General features: G+C 34.9%; 1 protein-coding gene across 1 annotated transcript in view; it reads left to right on the forward strand.

Annotated features, from left to right (window-relative positions):
• Window positions 1–20,873, forward strand: part of LOC111056207 — a gene marked incomplete in the record, with an annotated part of 336,828 nt that overhangs the window by 168,147 nt on the left and 147,808 nt on the right. The window contains 3 exon segments of the mRNA XM_039435672.1: window positions 6,795–6,903; window positions 7,607–7,753; window positions 9,361–9,481. Of these exon segments, the coding sequence (XP_039291606.1) occupies window positions 6,795–6,903; window positions 7,607–7,753; window positions 9,361–9,481 (377 nt within the window).

Genomic DNA, 20,873 nt, shown 5'->3' on the forward strand with positions numbered 1-20,873 from the left:
CTTAGTTTTTCTTCCAGATGTGGGGTCATAGACAGCGACGGTGTTATAATTACTCCCAAGTATCTATATTCATTCACCCTCTCTATCCTATCTCCCTCAAAAAACCTATTTTCCCGGCTTCCTTGTTTCCCACCTTTTTTGAAAACCATTACTTTTGATTTATTCAAGTTTACTCTCAGGTTCCACCGTTTGCAGTAAACTTCTAAACTGGAAAGCATATCTTGTAGTTCTCTTTCCGATTCAGCTAGTAACACGATATCATCAGCGTACATGAGAAGTTTAATCCGAATATTACCAACTCTTGCGCCTCCTCCCAATTCTCCCTCCAAATCATTTAAGAGAGAACAAAAGCGGGCTTATCTGACAACCCTGTTTTAGGCCTACCCCTGCACCAAACTCTTCCGTCAGCCCATTCTCACTCCATACTCGTGCAGTGGTTCCGTTATTTCCGCAATACATATTTCTAATCATCTTTATAAACTTTGATGATATCCCCATGCACGAGAGTTTGTAGAAAAGCGACCGTCTATTCACCGTGTCGAACGCGGCCGAAAAGTCGACATAGAAACAGAAGAGTTTACCTCGTTTTCTACTAATTTTCAAGTTGGCTATCGATAGTAAATTGGAAATGTTGTCTACCGTGCAATATCCCTTCCTGAAGCCAGCCTGATATTCGTTCAGTATTTTATTCGTGTGTACCCACTTCTCTAGCCTCATCAGTCAAGTTCCTGCAAAGAGTTTTGCTACGGCGTCTATAAAAGCTATTCCTCTGAAATTCATTGCTTGATTTCAATTCAATTCAATTCAATTCAATTTATTAATGACAACAAAAAATTAATATACAATTCATACTTACAAACATAAAATACAAATTCTTTATAAAATAATGAATATTTACATAAAATATCATATTCTAAATAATATTGATGCATCCCTCTTTAAGCAAAGCTTGTGCTGAGGGATGGTGTATTTCTAGAATGTTGGATAGCATAAGATACTAATATACATCGTAATATTAATAACATAATTAGATTTTATAATTTTACATTACAATATCAAGAAAAAAAGAAAAAAGAAAATTCCATTCTCTTATGCTATTTTCATACAAAAATGTTGCTCTTGTAATCAGTATAGGCCTAATTGAGATTCAACTATAATATGTTCTACATCAAAGATAAAGATCACCAATATTTAAAAATAAAACAACAAATTCTTATTTTAAGAATAGAATTGAGATTTACAAACATATTTGTGAAATAAATCAAAATTAGTCTTCATTTTGTCTCCCTAATAAGTAGTGTCGAAGATACTGTCTAAAAGTTTTGAAAGTGGAAGAATAATAACAAATTGGTATACATTGGGATGCTCCAGAAACTTCAAGCAACAGACGGTTTAAAAGTCTAGGACCATAATACGCTGCATGAGCACTGGCAGCCGCTGTTCTACAAGGTGGTTCTAGCAAAAATCTCTCAGATTGTCTACGAGTAACATAGCCGCCATGAGGGGTTATAGGGAATCTATTGGGCCACGAATAGACAAAACTAGCTAGGTCAAGATCATACAAGTGCTCAATACTGAGAACATTAAGCTCTTTATAGAGCAAATTTGTTGGATATCTAACCGGTTTTTTCAAGCATATTTTAATAATTTTCTTATACAATACTATAAGAGGCTTAAGAACGGTAACACCACAACCACCCCAGCCAATTATACCATATCGCACAACTGACTGCACAAGCGCAAAGAAAACCATTTTAATTTGCTCAACTGTAGAAAAATATTTCTCAGTTAAACAAACTTATACAGCGTCTTCCTCAACCTAGAACATAAATATGAAATATGGTCTCTCCATTTCAAATGCTTATCAATGATTATTCCCAAGTATTTGGTGCTGTTCTTAAATATTATTATAGGACATAGACAACTATTATCATCGCATCCAGTTTCATGAAAAGCCAAACTCCCCTGGTTATCTGGCTGACTTGCTGAGGTCAAAGAAAATTTACATCTCCTATTTTATGTAGGGGAAAAACTATTGATCTTTGAAAAGAATCAGGTACGTTTGCCGTTCTGTAGATATTATTGAAAATTTTTGTTATTCTTATCAACAATTCATCTGTGCCGTTTTTATAAAACTCATAGGGAATACCATCTTGACCTGCTGCTTTGTTATTTTTCGTTTTTCGCAAAACTGATTTTAACTCTCCCAATTCGAAATCTTTGTCCAGCATATCATTTAGTACCATCGGTTCTGTGTACAAGACTGGATCGGCGCTGACTGGTGGATTCAGTAGCTCTTTAAAATGTTTCACCCAATCGTCTGGGCTTATACTATTTGCTATCCGCCTGACCGGTTTTTTAAATAATCTAATCGCGCTCCAGAATCTCTTCGTATCATTGGCATTGTTCAACTCTTCATAAATATTCGCATAATACGTTTCTCGTTTAGTTTGACATAATTTTCTGTAAATCTTTTTCTCTTCGATATACATATTCTTCACAGTAGCGGTATTACATTTCCTGAATAAATTCAAGAGGCCAAACATCTTATCTCGTGCTCTTTTACAGTCGTTATCGAACCAACGCTGTTTAAAGTTAACACGACCTTGACCGTGAACGAATGATGAGCTCGCTGCCTTTTCTATGAAATTACCAACTTCTCTTATCGCAATCTGATTGTTGTTATCAATATCATTGCCAGATTCTCGCATACTTTCCGTTAATCTATCCTTATAAAATCTTTCGTCATTTCTTCCCCATATAAGTTTTTTCGCCAAAATCTCGCAGTTGTCCCTCTCATAGTCTATCGCTACATTTCTAAGCTGCAAAGTAAGATATGATCTGAGTATGGCTCTTTTCTGACTCTAAAATCATCAACTAAATCCAACACATTTCCTGCAACCGCAACCAAATCATTAACTGCAACTCCCATTCCTCCAATAAACGTTAATTCACCCAACCTATCACTTGGCGTTCTCCCATTAAGAATAACCAAATTATAATCAGCACAAAGTTCTAAAAATCTTCGCCCCCTATTGTATAGATCTTTATCTTTAGAAACTCTGTTGTATGCAAACCTCCCGTTATCATCCCTAAGTAAACTTTCATCATGGATAACCTGCTCTTCTCCAATATGTACATTCATATCGCCTATCAATATAAAATTAGACACTACATTAGAATAGATAAAATTCAACAAGTTCACAAATACATTATTCCAATCATTACAGTTCAAGTAAAGAGACAACAGGTTAATCTCTCCCTTAGAAAGAAAATTAATATTTACAACTAAACGATTATTTATTGATTTGAAAGTAAGTGCCTTATGGTTCATTGACAATTTATTTATTCCAATCAGCATCCCCCCACTGGCCCTACCAAATTGAGACTGCCTGACTGCGCCTTGCCACCTTACTTCAAAGTTATGGAAAATATTTTCAAAATCACTAACATCTTTATCTTCAACAAAAGTCTCAGATAGGAAAATCACATCGAATTCACTCAAAAAGTTCAAAAAACCAAATTCATTTATCTTTGATTTGAGTCCACAAATATTATAATACAAAATTTCCATCACCTGCGTGTCAGTGCTGCTCTCCCCTCCACATAGTACATCTTCGCTCGATCGCTGACGGCGGGCCTCCCGCTAAGCGTTTTCTTCACCGGTCTCGAAAATATTTTTGATAATTGCCTTGAAATCGCACTTAACCAGTGCACTCAGCTCTTCGGCACCATCTTCCTTTCCGCAACGAAGTCCTTTTTCCAAAGACTACCAAAATGAACGCCCTTCAACCCACAGCTGGTCACCTTTCAGAACGCACTTGAGTTGATTGTTCGTCTTTAGTAGTTCTTTTTTCACCGCAAGTAGCTTGCCTCTTTTCCTTCTGGTTGCTAGAGAAAAGTCCTTTTGAACACTGAACCCGGTACCTTTCAACTTGTTAACATGTTTAAATATATTTTTCAAATCATGATCTGAAGGGATATGAGCGATTTTTGGCGCATTGTCCTTTTTTGGGCCAAGAGTGTGAGCTCTATTCACTTGTACTTGCCTGTCACATTTCAGTACATTCGAGCAAAAGTTCATCACTTCAACACGACAGTCAGTATCACTTTGGTATTTGAGACCCCTAGATATTAAATTATTACGGCGAGAACGATCTTCATAATTGTCCAAACGGCTAGTAATTTGACCATTCACCTCCTTCAAGCGTTGAACTTCTTGTTTAAGCTGTTTATTTTCCTTCTCAAGCCCCACAACTAGTGACTTCAGTCCTGCAATGTCGTCTTTAGTTGCCAGAACACTAAATTTTTCGTCGAACAGTTTCTTCATTGTAGACTCGATAATCAACACTAGTTCACCGTTACGTGAATCACATCCTTTTTTCGCAGTTTGCTGATCCGAATCCGGTGACTCACGTTCGCGTTTTTCACCTCTCGATTGCTTTGAAATAAATTGGTCCATCGCGATTAATTAGGTATTACCAGTAATAAAAACTCGGTGAAAAATTTTTATTCAGTTCGTATAACGTTCAATATTCACTTGTTCTAACCAAACTTTCTGAACCGACCGTAATATTTATCTTTGCGATAACGGAGCAACAAAAACAACACCTGTCTGTTCGACTGCCGAAACTCAACTCAGAGATAAATGAATTCAATCCGATTCACTCCACTCCTATCAAGCGTAATATATTATCAACAGTCGCTTGAATCTTCGATCCTTTGGGATTACTATCTCCCTTGACTCTATTTTTGGAATGCTTGATTAAAGTATTGCGGCGTCTAGGCTTAGACTGGGATGAAGTTGCGCCCTCTTCCATAGCTTGCCAATGGGAAATATGTCAAGAGCAGTTTCATTTGTTGTCCAATCTTTCAATCTCACGCCATTTAGGAGTGTTGATTGATTCGAAAATTACCTTAATTGGTTTCTGTGATGCGTTAGCATCTGGCTATGGAGCAGTAGCTTATTTGAAAGCACAAATCGGTGTAGATCCTCCCATTATAACTCTATTGTGTGGGAAATCGAAAGTGGCACCAACTAAGACATTATCTATCCCGAGATTATAATTGTGTGCAGCATTATTGTTGGCCAAACTGCTCACGTCAGTTGTATCAGTCCTCAGCCTTCGTTGTCAAGTGACGCTTGTCATCGCTTTATCTGACTCGTCTATTACATTACATTGGATTCGAGCCTGTCCTTCAAAATGGCAAATATTTGTTGCTAATAGGGTCTCGAAAATACAGGACTCTCCTATCGATTGTTGGCTTCACGTTGCGGGTGATGAAAACCCAGCTGATTGCCTTTTGAGAGGTTTAACACCTGCCAACATGTCACATCACAGGTTATGGTGCATTGGCCCCACTTGGCCAACACATGGGAGGTAGTGAGTGGCCTGTCAAGGTCCAAGTTGAAGCGCCCGATTCAAGCTCCCTGCTGTAAGCCAAGGTCAATACTACCGTTGTCACAGTGATTCGAACAGAGACTCAATCAGTGAATGTTATTCAACAACTATTTAATCGGTATTATAATTATCAAAAATTGTTGCATATTATGTCATTGATATTGAAAATAGTTTGTATCTTACCAAAGTCACAGGAATCAGATTTCATCGTGGCTGAAAACTATTCATGTAGAGTTGTTCAAAATATGCACTTTTCCAAAGAGCTACATGAATTGAAGGAGGAGAAAGATTGTTCATCGCAACTCCAACAATTGTACCCTTTTTAAGATGGAGAATTAATTCGAGTTGGCGGTCGTTTGCAAAACTCGGAAATGAATTTTGACAATTGTCACCCTATCGTGCTTCCTAAGAATGACCCATTGACCACGCTTCTCATTGATTATTACCATAAGAAGTATTGCCATGCTGGCCCTCATTTATCAGCGTCTCTATTGAGACAGAAATTTTGGATTTTGTCATCACGTGTTGTGATAAGAAATCGTATTCGAAAGTGCAATCTGTGCTTTCGTTGTCGCCCTGTTGTAGTACCCCCAAAAATGGGTAACCTACCTTCATGTAGAGTAGTGCCTTCCAAACCGTTTGAGCATTGTGGTGTCGATTATTGCGGACCTATCAGGTTTACTATGGCTCCTTCATATTCCTTATTCCAATTTACCACCTGGAACCCTGTTTGTAACAAATCGGTATATCATTACGTCATAGTTTGGATTGGGGTAAGTGATTTTTCCTATTTGTTTCCAGGGTCTAAATACAGGTGTGCTGAATTGGATATATGAATGTGTTCATTCGTATCATACAGTCCAACCCAAAAAACCAGAGGCAAAAGACCTATGGATTCGTAGTTTTTTGTAACAGGGAGTATTGCTCTCCGAGAAAAATAAAGGTACCCCAATTTCTAAATTTCCAAACTTCAGTTCTGAACTTCCTCTTATTCTTCTTCTTCTTTTTCTTCTTCTTCTTCTTCTTCTTCTTCTTCTTCTTCTTCTTCTTCTTCTTCTTCTTCTTCTTCTCTTCTTCTTCTTCTTCTTCTTCTTCTTTCTTCTTCTTTCTTCTTCTTCTTTCTTCTTCTTTCTTCTTCTTCTTCTTCTTCTTCTTCTTTCTTCTTTCTTCTTTCTTCTTTCTTCTTCTTCTCTTCTTCTTCTCTTCTTCTTCTTTCTTCTTCTTCTTTCTTCTTCTTCTCTTCTTCTTCTTCTTCTTCTTTCTTCTTCTTCTTCTTCTTCTTCTTCTTCTTCTTCTTCTTCTTCTTCTTCTTCTCCTTTGTGTATGCATTATTGAACTATAGAATACACTATATTATTAGACTATCAATCATGAAATACTCTCAATTTGCAGGAGAGTATTTGCTGTACCCGGAACAAATGAAAGAGAAAAAGGGAGTGGACGTGGCCAGGAGCGGTAGTGTTGTCATTACAAAGAATCAGTATGCAGATATTTTGGAAGGGTAAGCCCGTCCCACCGTCTCATTTTGAAATATCAAAATCATATATAGGTGTGGTCCAATGAGGGATTTCGGGGGAAAGCAGCCTAGTGAGCGATCCATTCTTTAGATTAACGATCATAGTCTAGTCAAATGGTCCCATGAATGGGATACGCTTCATAACTCATCTCATTTATTTATAGTGAGGTCCACGTTATAATGGCAGTGTTCAATTGGCAATGGTATTGGTATCCTTGTCTATCATTCGACAAACCAGATAGCGCTATCTCTCTGTTGAATCAATAATTAATCAACAAAATATTTCATCTTAATTATGAAATTATAAAGATAATTTCTTGCTCAATACAATATAATTGATTATTTTGAACAAGAATTAACATTTAATATTACATCAATAAGCTACCGTCTATAGAAGGCATTGACAAGACAGAGGATCGGCTACGTTTTCCTCCTATCTTTCTCTACTGCCATAATAACGTGGATATCACTATAATGATCACGAATTACTGCTCCAGTAGAAGAGGAGTGATGTTCCCGTCAGTTGTTTGAATTTGGCATCGAGGAACATGGCTGCATCAAAACTCATCATCAAACATTAGTATGAATATTTACAGTCCATTATTTGCTATCAGAGCTGTGTAGTCCAAGTTATAAATTGTGTTTTATTGTTTTTGTTTCATACTTGTTCCGGAATCCATATATTTAGGGACAAGAAAGAAGAAAGGATCGAAGGATTGAGCATCAAATACAGAAAATCATACCAGACTCAGTTGAGTACAAACGGAGTGATACTAGAGATTGGCGCACCATTGACAAACACTTTTCACTCTAGCAAAGGATATTACCCTATAAAGTCAGTTTCAAAATGTTCCCTTTCTTGTTAATGCAAACGTTTTCATTTTATTATAGATATAAATGTATATAAACGTACCTCCAATTGCGCAAAGTGGATGAGACCGAAACTTGCAAGCCTAGTATTCAACCTTTTAGATTTTAAATTCAACATTTAGGACCGATTTCCGAGCTTGGGATTTAGCTAAGCTCTTGACTTCGAACAGTTTCAGGCAGAAAATTGTCTCTCCGAAATGGGTCTTGGGCCCGCCGCAAAGTAGACCCACGCTAATACACGAAAAGCAACCCACGCCGTGAGATGTTTTGTAAACCATTGCTAGGCTTCTCTAGACATCTGTGTAATATATATGTAATGAATAATCCACTTGTCAGCTGATTGATTATGAATAATTTTATAGCAATGGTTTACAAAACATCCCACGGCGTGGGTTGCTTTTCGTGGATTGGCGTGGGTTTACTTTGTGGCGGGCCTTAGTCATAGTCCATGTTAAATTTCGAAAAACTAGAAAATTGAACACAAAATAAAATGAAGAGAAAATGGTGTTAAGTTTCAGCTATTTAGAATAATTTAAGAATGTTTCATTTCATCAAGGAATAACTAAACGTCTAGGAAAAAATTATCAAAAAACTGCAACTACGCCTCGTTTCGGGAAGCCAATCATCTGAATCTAGCTGTTTCTAGCTGGATCTAGCTTGAAGTCTAGAACTTAGCTTAATCCCAAGCTAGAAAACCGGCCCTTAGACTGTGTCTTTGTGGAGAATATTCACAATATTAAAATTGTAACTGCACTATTTTATTTTTGTTCTAGCTGGCCCCGCGAATTGCGTACCGCCAAAAATTTAATGTATCTCATGTATCTCACATACTTGACTTTATCTGGTGAATCATGAAATTTATCTGACAATCAATATTTTCATTTACATCTCAATACGGACTTCCTATGTGCTTAGTCATGCAGTATAAATTATTCCGAAAACATATTCTTCTCAATCTATTGGTAGACAATCAATCTATCAGTGTTCAATTAATGAAAAAAGATTGGTTGAGTCAGTGTTTCAAAGATGCGTTCATAGTTGTCGATTGCCAATAGATGGTCCAGGGAATATGCGGTATACGATGAATCACACAGAACTCCTTATTCTTTCCATCTTCCATTTCAGGATGAATATCAGCTAAGCTAAATTCAAATAAAAGTTGTAAATTATTGTCATTCTTTAGTAAATAATGATGCAATATGAACAACCCTCTTTCATGAGATGAATCTTTCTTTTTTCAACATTCCAGCATTTTCCAGTTTATCAATGATAGGAGACTGATTAGTTTATATAGGTATTCCATCTAAGCTGAAGCTGGAACCAATCAACTACACTTCAACTCCAAACTACCGTATTAAGCACGGGTGACCTGTTTATTACAGCTGGTATAACTATTCCCAAAGTTTCATGCTGTTTTGTCAAGTAGTTTTCAAGTCTATAGGGAACAAATAAACACACAAACAGACATTCATTTTCATATTATTTAAAGACAATCATTTATTTGATTCGAATACTACGATTATTTGATGTTTTTGAGCATGAGGCATGCTGATGGATCCGTTTGTTCAACAGGTGTTATCGTCATGGGATTTTGCCAAAAGATTACAAGATACCGATAATGGTGGACGGAGAGAACGATTCAGAAGGATCATACTTGAAAATGTTGGCTCAAGAAGTCTGGACTTGTAGAAGGGTATGATCTTCTGATAACACTAATGATAGCAATGATACAAATTTTCTAGTGAGGACAACGCTATAATCTATAGATAGGCTACTATAATAAAGGAAAGAACTGATTTATGAGCAGTTCCATCTTACTTAATTTGCATAGAAATTTTGCTATTGGTGGAACTAGTATGACGTATACATCACGTCAGAGATGAGTAAGAGAATAGTTCTTGCTTTACAATAAATGAACCTAAATTATCTGCCTTTTATTAGTAAATAAATTATCTTAATATTTCTCCTTACAATGTGTTACCGCGTATGATAAGGCTTTTCTAGTTGCTGATAACAAAAATAGAATATCATGTTTGAATATAATCCCTTTTGGTGTAATTTTTCTGACGTATGATTGGCCTAAACGGGTTACAGAGATGTTTACATCAGTCCATGCGGTTGATTCTATAATAATTATTATATCATTTATCTTTATCTTTATATCTATATAAAAGGCTAAGCCCCGACAGACTGAAATCACACCACAGCCCAAACTACTGAGCCTACAAACTTGAAATTTTGCACAATTGTTTATGATAGCCTCAAAACATCCACTAAGAAAGGATTTTAAGAAATTTGCCCCCCTGAGGGAGCTAGGGCCCCCAAAAATTTTGCACTTTTTAACCGCTCATTGCACAGCAAAGTCATGAGGAACTTTTTCGTTCAGCTACGAAAAAAAATTAGATCTATACAGGAAAATTCCGACCAGGAGCAGAGAGGGGTCCAGGAGAGGACATTTTTTGAAAATTTTCATGTAAAATCACACTACAGCTCAAACTAATTGGCCTACAGACTTAAAACTCTGCACAAATATTTTTCAAACATGCTAGACGCGCACTAAGAACGGATTTTGAGATATTTTGCCTCTAAGGGTTTCAAAGGTTGAAAAAGGATCCTATTTAGTAAGGTTATGAACATGGTAAGGTGGATGCCATATGGAACTGAGATAATTGACACATGATATTCTAACATATGTTGTAATCATTGGAAAGCTTAATAGTATATTTCGCACCTGGGGCCGAAAATTAGACTTTTCCGGCTCGAAATCGGTTTTCAAGTCCAAGGCCGTAGCCCGAGGACTAGAAAAGATTGAGAGCCGGGAAAACATTTTTCCCATGATGAGAACGTTATTTTTCGCCACATAGAAAAATAAACAATATAAATATGAGAATAATTGTTTATTAGGCACTTCCGAAAGCAAAACAGGAAGATCATAGCTCTAGCAAATCTGAGGTAATCTGAATATCAGGAAATTGTCCAAGTATTTTTATTTTTTATTCTGATTTGTCTAAATAACCTAAAAGATTATGTTCAATTATGTAAGAGGTTGAGTTTATACTTTTCATTCTTCCAAATGACTGTGCCTTTCGCTAAACATTCAGCAGCAGTGGCGCAGTTGTGTGCCTGCTCCTGTTTAAAGATGATAAAGAAGATAATTTTGAATAAAATTTAGAATTTAGAAATAGGCCGACACATCTAGAAAATACCTGAGTCTATACCTAATTCATGCAGGTGAATGGGCTAGAGTCAAGAAAACTTCAATTAATCTTGCCATGCCTGATTTAATAGGTTTATACTATAGAATAACACTACAATTTGAAATAATTGAAAAATACGAACAGCTTCAATAAACATAGGCAACTAAAACCGAACAACAGAAACAACAATTTCATGTTACTTTGTTGACATTCTTCATCTGATTCGGGGGCGCATTACTATCCCCGTTTAGATAGCAATACGTCACAAAACCAAACAATATCAGTCATCAAATAACAAGTTAATTTCAACATAAAATTACTCAAGAAAGAAAAGCCCGTTGAACCCAAGTTTCGTCGATAGTAACCCATTTAACCCATTTCATAATAATTTTGAAACCCCACTTTTGATTGACATTCTCGAATGAACCTTTGTTTCACTACACTGCACTTTCGTTGGTCTGTACGTTGCTTTATTGTCGGGGCAACAGTACCTTGTTTTTGGCGGTGAACTTTTACCGGTTGAATTTGGCTTGACGGCGACGTCCTCTTACGTCCCTAGACCTGTCGTCTGAACGGGTGTCTTGAAGCGGTGTTACATAAAATTGCGGAACCAAAGTGGTGGTAGTACAAGAAGTTGGTTTGGGGACACACATGAACCGCTGTAAATAAATGTACTACAGCATTAATTTCTAACTCTTCCTACAATTCATCAAAAGCTAAAACAGGAGTTTATTCTGTTATTTAATTTAGATTTTATCTTGACGTTCTGATTTCATTCTCAAAATTTAACAGATTTAAAACAAATTTACTTGCCAGAGTGTCATTAATATACAATGCAACATTTATGAAAACACCCGTAATAAATTAATATAATGCTTTTAGAAAATGAATACTTCATTAATTATGATGTTAACTTTTATATGATATTTTTCGTTTGGTTTGCGAAATCAAATATAATTTTTCATATAGTAGCTCGACTAGTATTGTTGGAAACTTGTGCGCTAGCCAACATTTATTAATATTAATTTCATGGAAAAGAAAAACTTTCTTCTTCGTCTATTAAGATTTCTATCATAAAAATTTACTAAATCATTCGAAAGCCTTAATGACATAAGAAAACAGTCTGAAAAATATAAAATGTCATAAACTCAATATGAACATAATCTTAAAAATTTCATTCCAATTTAAAGGCTATCTTCCTGACTTTCAGCAATACTCTACGATAATGTATCTCCAGAAACAATAACTCAAATGTAACGTAACTGAAAACTTTCTATACTTCTTTAGAAAAAAATTTATAATTATCTTCCATCACTAATAAAATCAAAAGGATTATTCTCAATCAATCTTATTAACTTGAAAAATAACAGGCTTTGTTAATACATTACTATTATGGAAGTTTCAATCAATTAAATTCCCTAAATTATATTTTAACCTTATTTTACGTACCTTAGCGGTTATTTGAAGAAACAATTATTCGTACATGATGAAGAAACACAATTAAACTTTTCAGGACATGGCACTACTATAAAATTTAAACTTTAATAAAAATAAAACTAGCTCCTACATTAACTAATGACTTGTAAACCTGCCCAAAAAGGGCGAAACATAATGACTACATCTTTACTCTCGTAGTGCTCCTAGCAAAGTGTCCTCCGAAACGTAATCTGGTCTCTCGACTGGGGAATCCCCACTACTGTATTTAGAAACAGGTCTCCTATTGGGCGAAGAGAATCAATTTGACCAATCGTCGCGTGGCTTCTGGAGCCTTTGGACCAAATAGTAACTGCAAAATCGGTAGTTTGTTATAATTCAATGCTTGCTGTTTTCCAACTTATCGCACTTATGTCGCGACAAGAAGGCTAAGTTTTAGAGATAATTCCATAATCTACATTCCTCGACGACTCGGAGCCACAATTTTTAAATATCTATCATGGGAAACTCGAAGTCATGGCCGTTCATATAGAGAGAGAAAATAATTTATTTCGCTAACTCACTTACAATAATGGCTCTAGTCTATTGCGTATTAAATTTACTACTATAACTTGGGAAAAGGCCTGAATTAAAAGGAGTGCTCGGCACATGACAATAAGATGATATTATTATAAATGTTTTGATTCTTGGATAATAAACACAAATAATGAACAGTTTTTTGATCAGCTGTTTTAGCACACTTGAAATTTGGCCAATCTGAATGTCAACGTCAACAATGCTTGTTGTCGTTGACTTCGGAACTTTAGGTTAGAAGTACTATCCTACTCTGAAAATCGAATTTGAATAGTTTATAATAAATATCTTATCTGTATTTTATTCATCCAAATAAAATGTTAGTATCTTATTGCAGAATACTTATTCAATTCTAGAAGCATAAACTGATTCCGTTTCATAAACCATTTTGTAAACACGTTCACATCAAATCAGAATCAGCTGACTTCAAGGTTATTTTACAGCCCTAGGGCTGTAAAACTTTTACCGGCCTGGTCAGAAAACAATCATTTTCGGCCTCCATATGACGCACAAAAACCAGCTCAATCGGCTGATTGAATTTAATTTTCTGTGGATCGAATGCGCGAGCTCGCCACGTGTTTGTTCCATTGTTGTATGCTTGACCAGTTCGGTTTGCGCCTTCTATCAGCTGTATATGGAGTCTCATACATTTCAATTAGAACAGAGCACAGAGATTTTCTTTGTTTAGGAATCTGTTGATAATTCTTTTTCCAAATTCAAATTTTATTGCTTTAAAAAATCACATTGGAGAATTTCTTAATAGACAACAAGATTACAAAAACGAGATGTCAAACATAAACCTACATTTATTTGTAGCACGGCCAGAAAAAGACAAACTTGAGTACTAGCCGTGAGGTCATTCAATATAACTTATATTTTTGTGTTATGTAATTTTTTGTGAACAAAAAGTACAAGTTGATGAGAGATGTGAGTAATTTCTTATATTTCATATTGTAGTAGTCAGGGTCACTTCAATCAAAGTTTATTATTTTGTAGCTAATAAATTTCATATGTATTGATTGTCCATAATGTATCCAGGTAATTGAAGTGATTGAACTACTCAAAATTTATGGCTTATTGGTCCTTCTTAGAATTTATAGTATTCCTGGTGATTGATCCTGTCTTTTTTCAGCGTTGACTATTAATAATAAAGCTTCATTCACAACTAGCTTACCTGGCGAACTTCGTACCGCCAAAAGTCAATGTATCTCATGTTACACTTGACTTTATTTGGTGAATCATGAAATTTATCTGACAATCAATATTTTCATTTACATTTCAATACGGACTCCCTATGTGCTTAGTCATGCAGCATTCATTATTCCGAAAACATATTCTTCTCAATCAATTGGTAGTAATATCTATCAGTAGTGTTGTATTAGAAAAAAATAGATAGGTTAATTCAGTGTTTCAACGATTAATTCAATGTTTTCATAGTTGTTGACTGTCAATAGATGGTCCAGGAAATATGCGATGTACGATGATGAATCACACAGAATTCCATATTCTTCCCATCTTCCATTTTAGGATGAATATAAGCTAAAATAAATTTAAAAATTTTTAAATTATTCTGTCATTCTTCATTAATTAATAAATGCAATATGGACAACTCTCTTTCATGAAGTGGATTATGAACAACTCTCTTTCCAGGTGAATAATTTTTATTCAACATTTTCCAGTTTCAGGGGAGTGATAATTATTTGTATAGGTCGTCTCAGGAACCATTATCTACAGCTGGTACCAATTACAGTAACTATATTACCCAGGCACGGCCCTAGGGACTTTGCCGCCCTGGGCGAGATCGGCAACCGCCCCCCCCCCTACACGTATCCCGTCTAATTGTTAATCCCGGGTTCCACCCCTTCCTTGAGCGATCGCCTAACTATTGTGTCTCCACTGTGATGCGATCGCGCCATTCGCACCACACAGTATCAGTAAACTCTAAATAATTATGTACTAGGAGTCCCAAGTGTAAATTGCACATTTAAAAATTATTTTTGTTTCATAAACTGTTTTGTTTCCGTTTACAGATATATTTTTTATAAGCCGACTTGAAAATTTACCCGAAGGTTATCAGTTGTTTAAGTTACAATATTTATTGACATTTAAACAAATATTTGACAAATATAAATATTGGGGTATAGTATAGTCCAGTCAATATAGACATAAAAAAGGGGGTGTGCTTGCAAGTTATATTGTAGTTCTGATTTTCTAATATTCTATTTGGATACATGAGAAAAGTCCAGAAACAAATTCTTCATGCAAAATTCCTTTGTGCTATATACAGGGTGGCCCAAAAACCTCGTATTTTCGGTTCATTTTCCAGTTTTCAGCTATTTCCGCCAAAATCAGTGATCGGACAGAAAAATTTGCTCCCGTCTTTTTTTAAGATTATAGAATTGTGAATGAAATAAGATCATTCGGAACTCTCTATCTCTAATAAGTACTGAGTTATGAATTTCAAAAATGAGTGAAATTTTAAGAAAAAAATCAATTTTGATCATATTTAGTATTTGATCAACAATATATCCTGATTGTTACAATCTAGATGTAAAATTCAAAATCCCTTAGGGCGTAATTTTGTGCTCTACAATTTGAGAATAGATAAAGCACTCTATCTCATATAGATTTCCAGGTACACCTGACAACAATGCTCCTTGTATTGTGAAAACAACTAATTTTCAGCTTCAACCATCATCACCATTTATATTGTCCTCACAGTGATATTTTGCAAATGATATTATTAGTTCATGAAATTATGTTCTATGAGAATCACCCGTTAGATGCATTTCATTTCAGTATTTCCTAGTGGAGAGGCACGCTTAAGGATACCTCAAGGATCAAAATTTCAAACACTTATAAATATTGACAAAAAGCTTGGATCTCATCGTAGTACACTTTATTCTTTTCGGTTCGTCTAGGCGGTTCAAAATCATGCATCACAAGTAAAATTCGGTCGAAAAATGGAAAATTTGTTGTTGAGTGTACTCAAGCCCATATTCCTATACACAAAAAATGGCCAATTTCTATATTCGAAGCTGCATATCTTGTGAAATGCTTCAGATTAGAATTTCAAATCTAGTGAGGATGTGAGAGTGTTCCCAGTCTTTCTACTGCAATTGAATACTTTCAATACCAATACGATTCGAAAGTTATAGGAAATTTTTAAAATGGCCTTGAGGTGTCCTTAAGCGCGCCTCTCCACTACGAAATACTGAAATGATGTGCATCTAACGGGTGATTCTCATAGAACATAATTTCATAAACTTATATCATTCTGAAAAATATCACTGTGAGGACAATATGGATGGTGATGGTTGAAGCTGAAAATTAGGTGTTTTTCACAATACAGGTCAGGTGTCAGGTGTACCTGGAAATCTATATGAGATAGAGCGCTCTACCTAGTCTCAAATTGTAGAGCACAAAATTACGCCCTAAGGGATTTTGAATTTTACATCTAGATTGTAACAATCAGGATATATTGTTGATCAAATACTAAATATGATCAAAATTGATTTTTTTCTTAAAATTTCACTCATTTTTGAAAAATCATAGCTCAGTACTCATTGGAGATAGAAAGTTCCGAATGATCTCATTTCATTCAGAATTTTATAATATCAAAAAATAAGAGGTTTCTGGGTCACTCTGTATATAGCACAAGGGGATTTTGCATGAAGAATTTGGTTCTGGACTTTTCTCATGTATACAAAAAAAATCAGAACTACAATGTAAATTTCAAGCACCAATGTAGCCTATATAGTGACCCAGACTAGTAACATAAAATATCTGATTAAACTATTTTTATGTTCGAAACAGGTACACAATAAGAAAACAGGCTGTACAAAGGCTAAAAAATAAATTTTCTACTGGTGATATTTTTCAAAGTTTTTCTATTTGTAAATTATCAAGCTATCAAAATGAAAAAGTTTTATTAGGAAAACATTTTTTTCCAATCATTACTTTTTGAGACATGAGCGCCTAAATTTTAAATTTTTGGGACAGAATTCTTCATGGTATTGTTGATTGAATAAAACAGAACTTTTCTGAAAATATCAATTTTTGAGAAAAATATTCATTTTACGAAAAAGGACCAAAAATAAAGTTTAGTTGAGTTTTTTTTGTAAATTGGATAACTTTCTCAAAAATTGATATTTTCAAAGAAAATTCAAAATGTTCTTGTTTTATTCAATTAACAATACCGTACCATGAAGAGTTTATCCTTTGAATCTCATGGATTTATCTCTTACCGGATTTGGAATGTTCTGTCCCAAACATTTGAATTTAGGCGCTCATATCTCAAAAATTAATGATTGGAAAAAAATGTTTTCCCAAGAAAACTTTTTCATTTTAATAGCTTGATAATATACAAATCGAAAAGCTTTGAAAAATATCACAAGTAGTAAGTTTATTTTTAGCCTTTGCACAGCCTTAAGACGTAGACAGCAACAGAGTATTAGGCCTACTTAACTTGCTAAGTAATTAAAACTACAATTTCTACAAGTTTGTTTAACACACCTGTTTAATTAAGTAGAACTCGTCTGACCTTTGAATGGGGAAATTCGTTCACCAATTCATCAATTTATGGGGACTGAACTCTTTTATGTTCGCTAGACCACTCATACGTTCCTGGGACATTGTTGATCTTAGAAAAGTCTTCATTAGTTCGTGGTTGGAAAAGCTTCTTATACAATTTTACTATTCACATTTGATATTATGAATTTATTATTTATTTGTATTTCAAAATTTTCCGTTCCCGGGCCTGATATTACCCACAGTATGGCCATTGACTGTCACGCTTCTGATTGGTTAGCTCGGTCACATGGTACAAATCCGCCATTAAGATTCCAAACAAACTTTTTGATTCCAAACCTTTGATTCCAAACAAACTTTCAAGTCCTATCTTATTGTATTAGACATTTGGAACTTATCACTTTTTTACCGATTGGAAACATATTACCGTATGAACTTAAGATGAGTTTGATATATCACTTTCGAAGATAAATTTATTATACTTCAATATAGACAAGAAAGATAACTTTGAAAAACACTAATAAAGCTTAAAACATCAATTTTCCTTCCCTCGGACTCCTCGCGGACCACTTCTAGAGCTTTCGCGGACAACTTATTGGGAACCAGTGATCTATATAAATATGTAGAAAGATAAATTTCAATTTTGTGTATTTCCTCATCCCATTTATTGGATCGAACTTCAAATAATCCAATTTTTGTGGCTTGATTGAATAATATAACATTTTATGAAATATTTAACCATGATTAAGTGCTGATTAAAGACGTCTTGACTTCTCTGATTGATTCTCTTCAGTACTGAGTACCCTACAGTACCCATAACATGTTGGTACAATAGCTATTGATATGATTTTCGAGTTGCATTACCACGAGCAGTGGTTAAGATTAGAAATATCACTAAATATAAACAATAATGGTTATGTGTGTTATTTTTCAATTTCTTACATGTTTATTAAATTCATCAAGTAGTACTATGGCTAGAATAAATGGCTCTTCCAGAGTTTATATCCAATGTTGTGCTTTACAATATTTTCGTCAGACTTATTGGCGGAATAGAACAAACTATTAAAATGTTATGGAATCTATTGTGATGAGAATTCAATCATGCTTCTAGAAATAGATATGAGAACTTTATTATTTATCAATGGAACAAAATTTATTACAATATCATGACACATTTCAAAAGTTTTATGGTATTTTTTTGGAAATTCAGCTTTCAGGTTACATTACCTACCTTTCATTTTTACTCGCTATTATCTACGATTCACTATTTCAAGTTCCAAAACTATATTGGGAATATAGAGAACACATGAAAGAAATGATATTGAAGTTAATAATCACAAAAATATACTTTAATAAGTAAAAGCGAGCGATTTTACTTATAATCCCATATAAGCTCCATTGTAAAATTCAAATATTTGGAATCTTCATGGCGGCGGCGGGAAAAATTCCAATGGCCATACAGTGGGTAATATAGTTACTGTAGTACCAATCAATTACACTTCAACTCCAAACTACCGTTTTAATACCAGTACAAAATTTATCACAGGGTGACGTGTTCATTACAGCTGGAAACTTTAGATGCTAAATCATACTATCACAATATGATCTTGAATCATGATCATCTTTCCGTTCTTTGGTAGTCGCTCGGCCGACAATTTCGAAAACCTAGGTCTGTAAAATGGATTAATAAATAATTATAATTGGCCCCCTTTTGAAATTTCTGTTCAGAAACCATCCCCAATATTCACACAACATATTCCCAAAGTTGATGCCGTTCTGTCAAGTAGTTTCCAAGTCTGTAGGGAACAAACAAACACACAAACAGACATTCATTCATACATATATAGATTTACATTCGGCTCAAAAAAAGCCTCTCCAAATGGAGGTAGAATAATAAGGTTGACAACTTTCAGTTCTGTTGTTTTACCATTTTTGTTTTTAAAACACTTTCGAAAAGTTCATGTAGTACCTACTATTGTGTTTGGGACACTTCTGGCGCTATCATAGTTTCACCACTATTCTGTTCCACAGTCCTATCTCTTGCAGTCGTCAACTAGCCTATATCTATAATAAAGTAAAGAGTTGGCTTATACAAGTACGGGATAGGATTATGTTTGATGCATCATTACGTCTGAACTACTGGACTAATTAACTTGAAATTTTGCATATAGATTCATAATTAACCAATTCAATTCAATTCAATAATTCTTTATTGTCATATACAGTGCACAAGAATACATAGATATATAAAGGGATAATATCAATTCACAAAGATGTATTGCATTATTGACCTGGATATTATTGCTAAGCCATAAAAAGTTTGCAAGTCTTGAAAAAAATTAACAAAACTTGCAATTCTGTTATTCAAAATTCCGAGCCATCGGTCGACGACTGCATCGCAAACATGCCCACTATACTGTATATTATTCAATAACAAACAACCACGACACAGCCACCAACCGATGGCCCAAAACAACTAGCCCATTAACCTGTACGAAATATAACTTGCACCGACACAACAACAAAGGAAATAGTCCCACATGAGTCTTAGACTTGTGTGTGGGACGAGTATCATTATACTGTGATATTTTGTGACTAAAATAGTTGAGTAGAAGTTTAGAGAAATAAATTAATATAACCTTTACAGATTTAGAAAGAAGAGCAAAGAACAAACGGCAATACAAGATAAGAAGAGAAGGATTTATGTAGGGCCTTGGGTTAGTTGATGAATTAGTGAGTTAGTTAGGATTCCATACTAGAGCTTTTATTTCATTTTAATTTTTTTAAATGTTTTTTTTATTATTGTAAACTACCTGTATAAGGGTTCGAGCAAATTCTCTGAGTTATTGACACCAGTTGCACGCAGCCAACCATCGATGATTCTTTTGTAAGCAAGCAAACCTACCGTGGGCTCTATTATTTCTCTGGATGGTGCTTTCCTCAATAAAATGTTGGAGACGTAGAATGGGTTAGTGCGATTTATTGATTTGACAATTCTGGGAACCTGAAGCCCTACATTTGCAGAGCTTCTAGTATTGTAGTTATGTGCTACCTCGGTTACCATAAAATCCCTGTTTTTGTACGTGAATACAAGTACATTCTTCATATATATCTGCCTGACCGTCAATAATTGAGAATATTCAAAGAGTGCCTCGGTGGGATATTGTCTCTCCAGTTTCACGCCGGCCTTGATTATAAGCTTCAGTATTACATATAAAGGCTCCAGTGCAGTTCTAACTGCTCCTCCCCATGCAATAACACCATAACTTAAGATCGACTGAACATGAGCAAAATAAACTGTCTTAATTTCCTGTTTGTTCAGGATGAAGCTTAGCTGATGGAAAATATAAA

Source organism: Nilaparvata lugens, chromosome 9 (genome assembly GCF_014356525.2).
Source record: "Nilaparvata lugens isolate BPH chromosome 9, ASM1435652v1, whole genome shotgun sequence".
In the NCBI taxonomy this organism is placed as follows: Eukaryota; Metazoa; Arthropoda; class Insecta; order Hemiptera; family Delphacidae; genus Nilaparvata; species Nilaparvata lugens.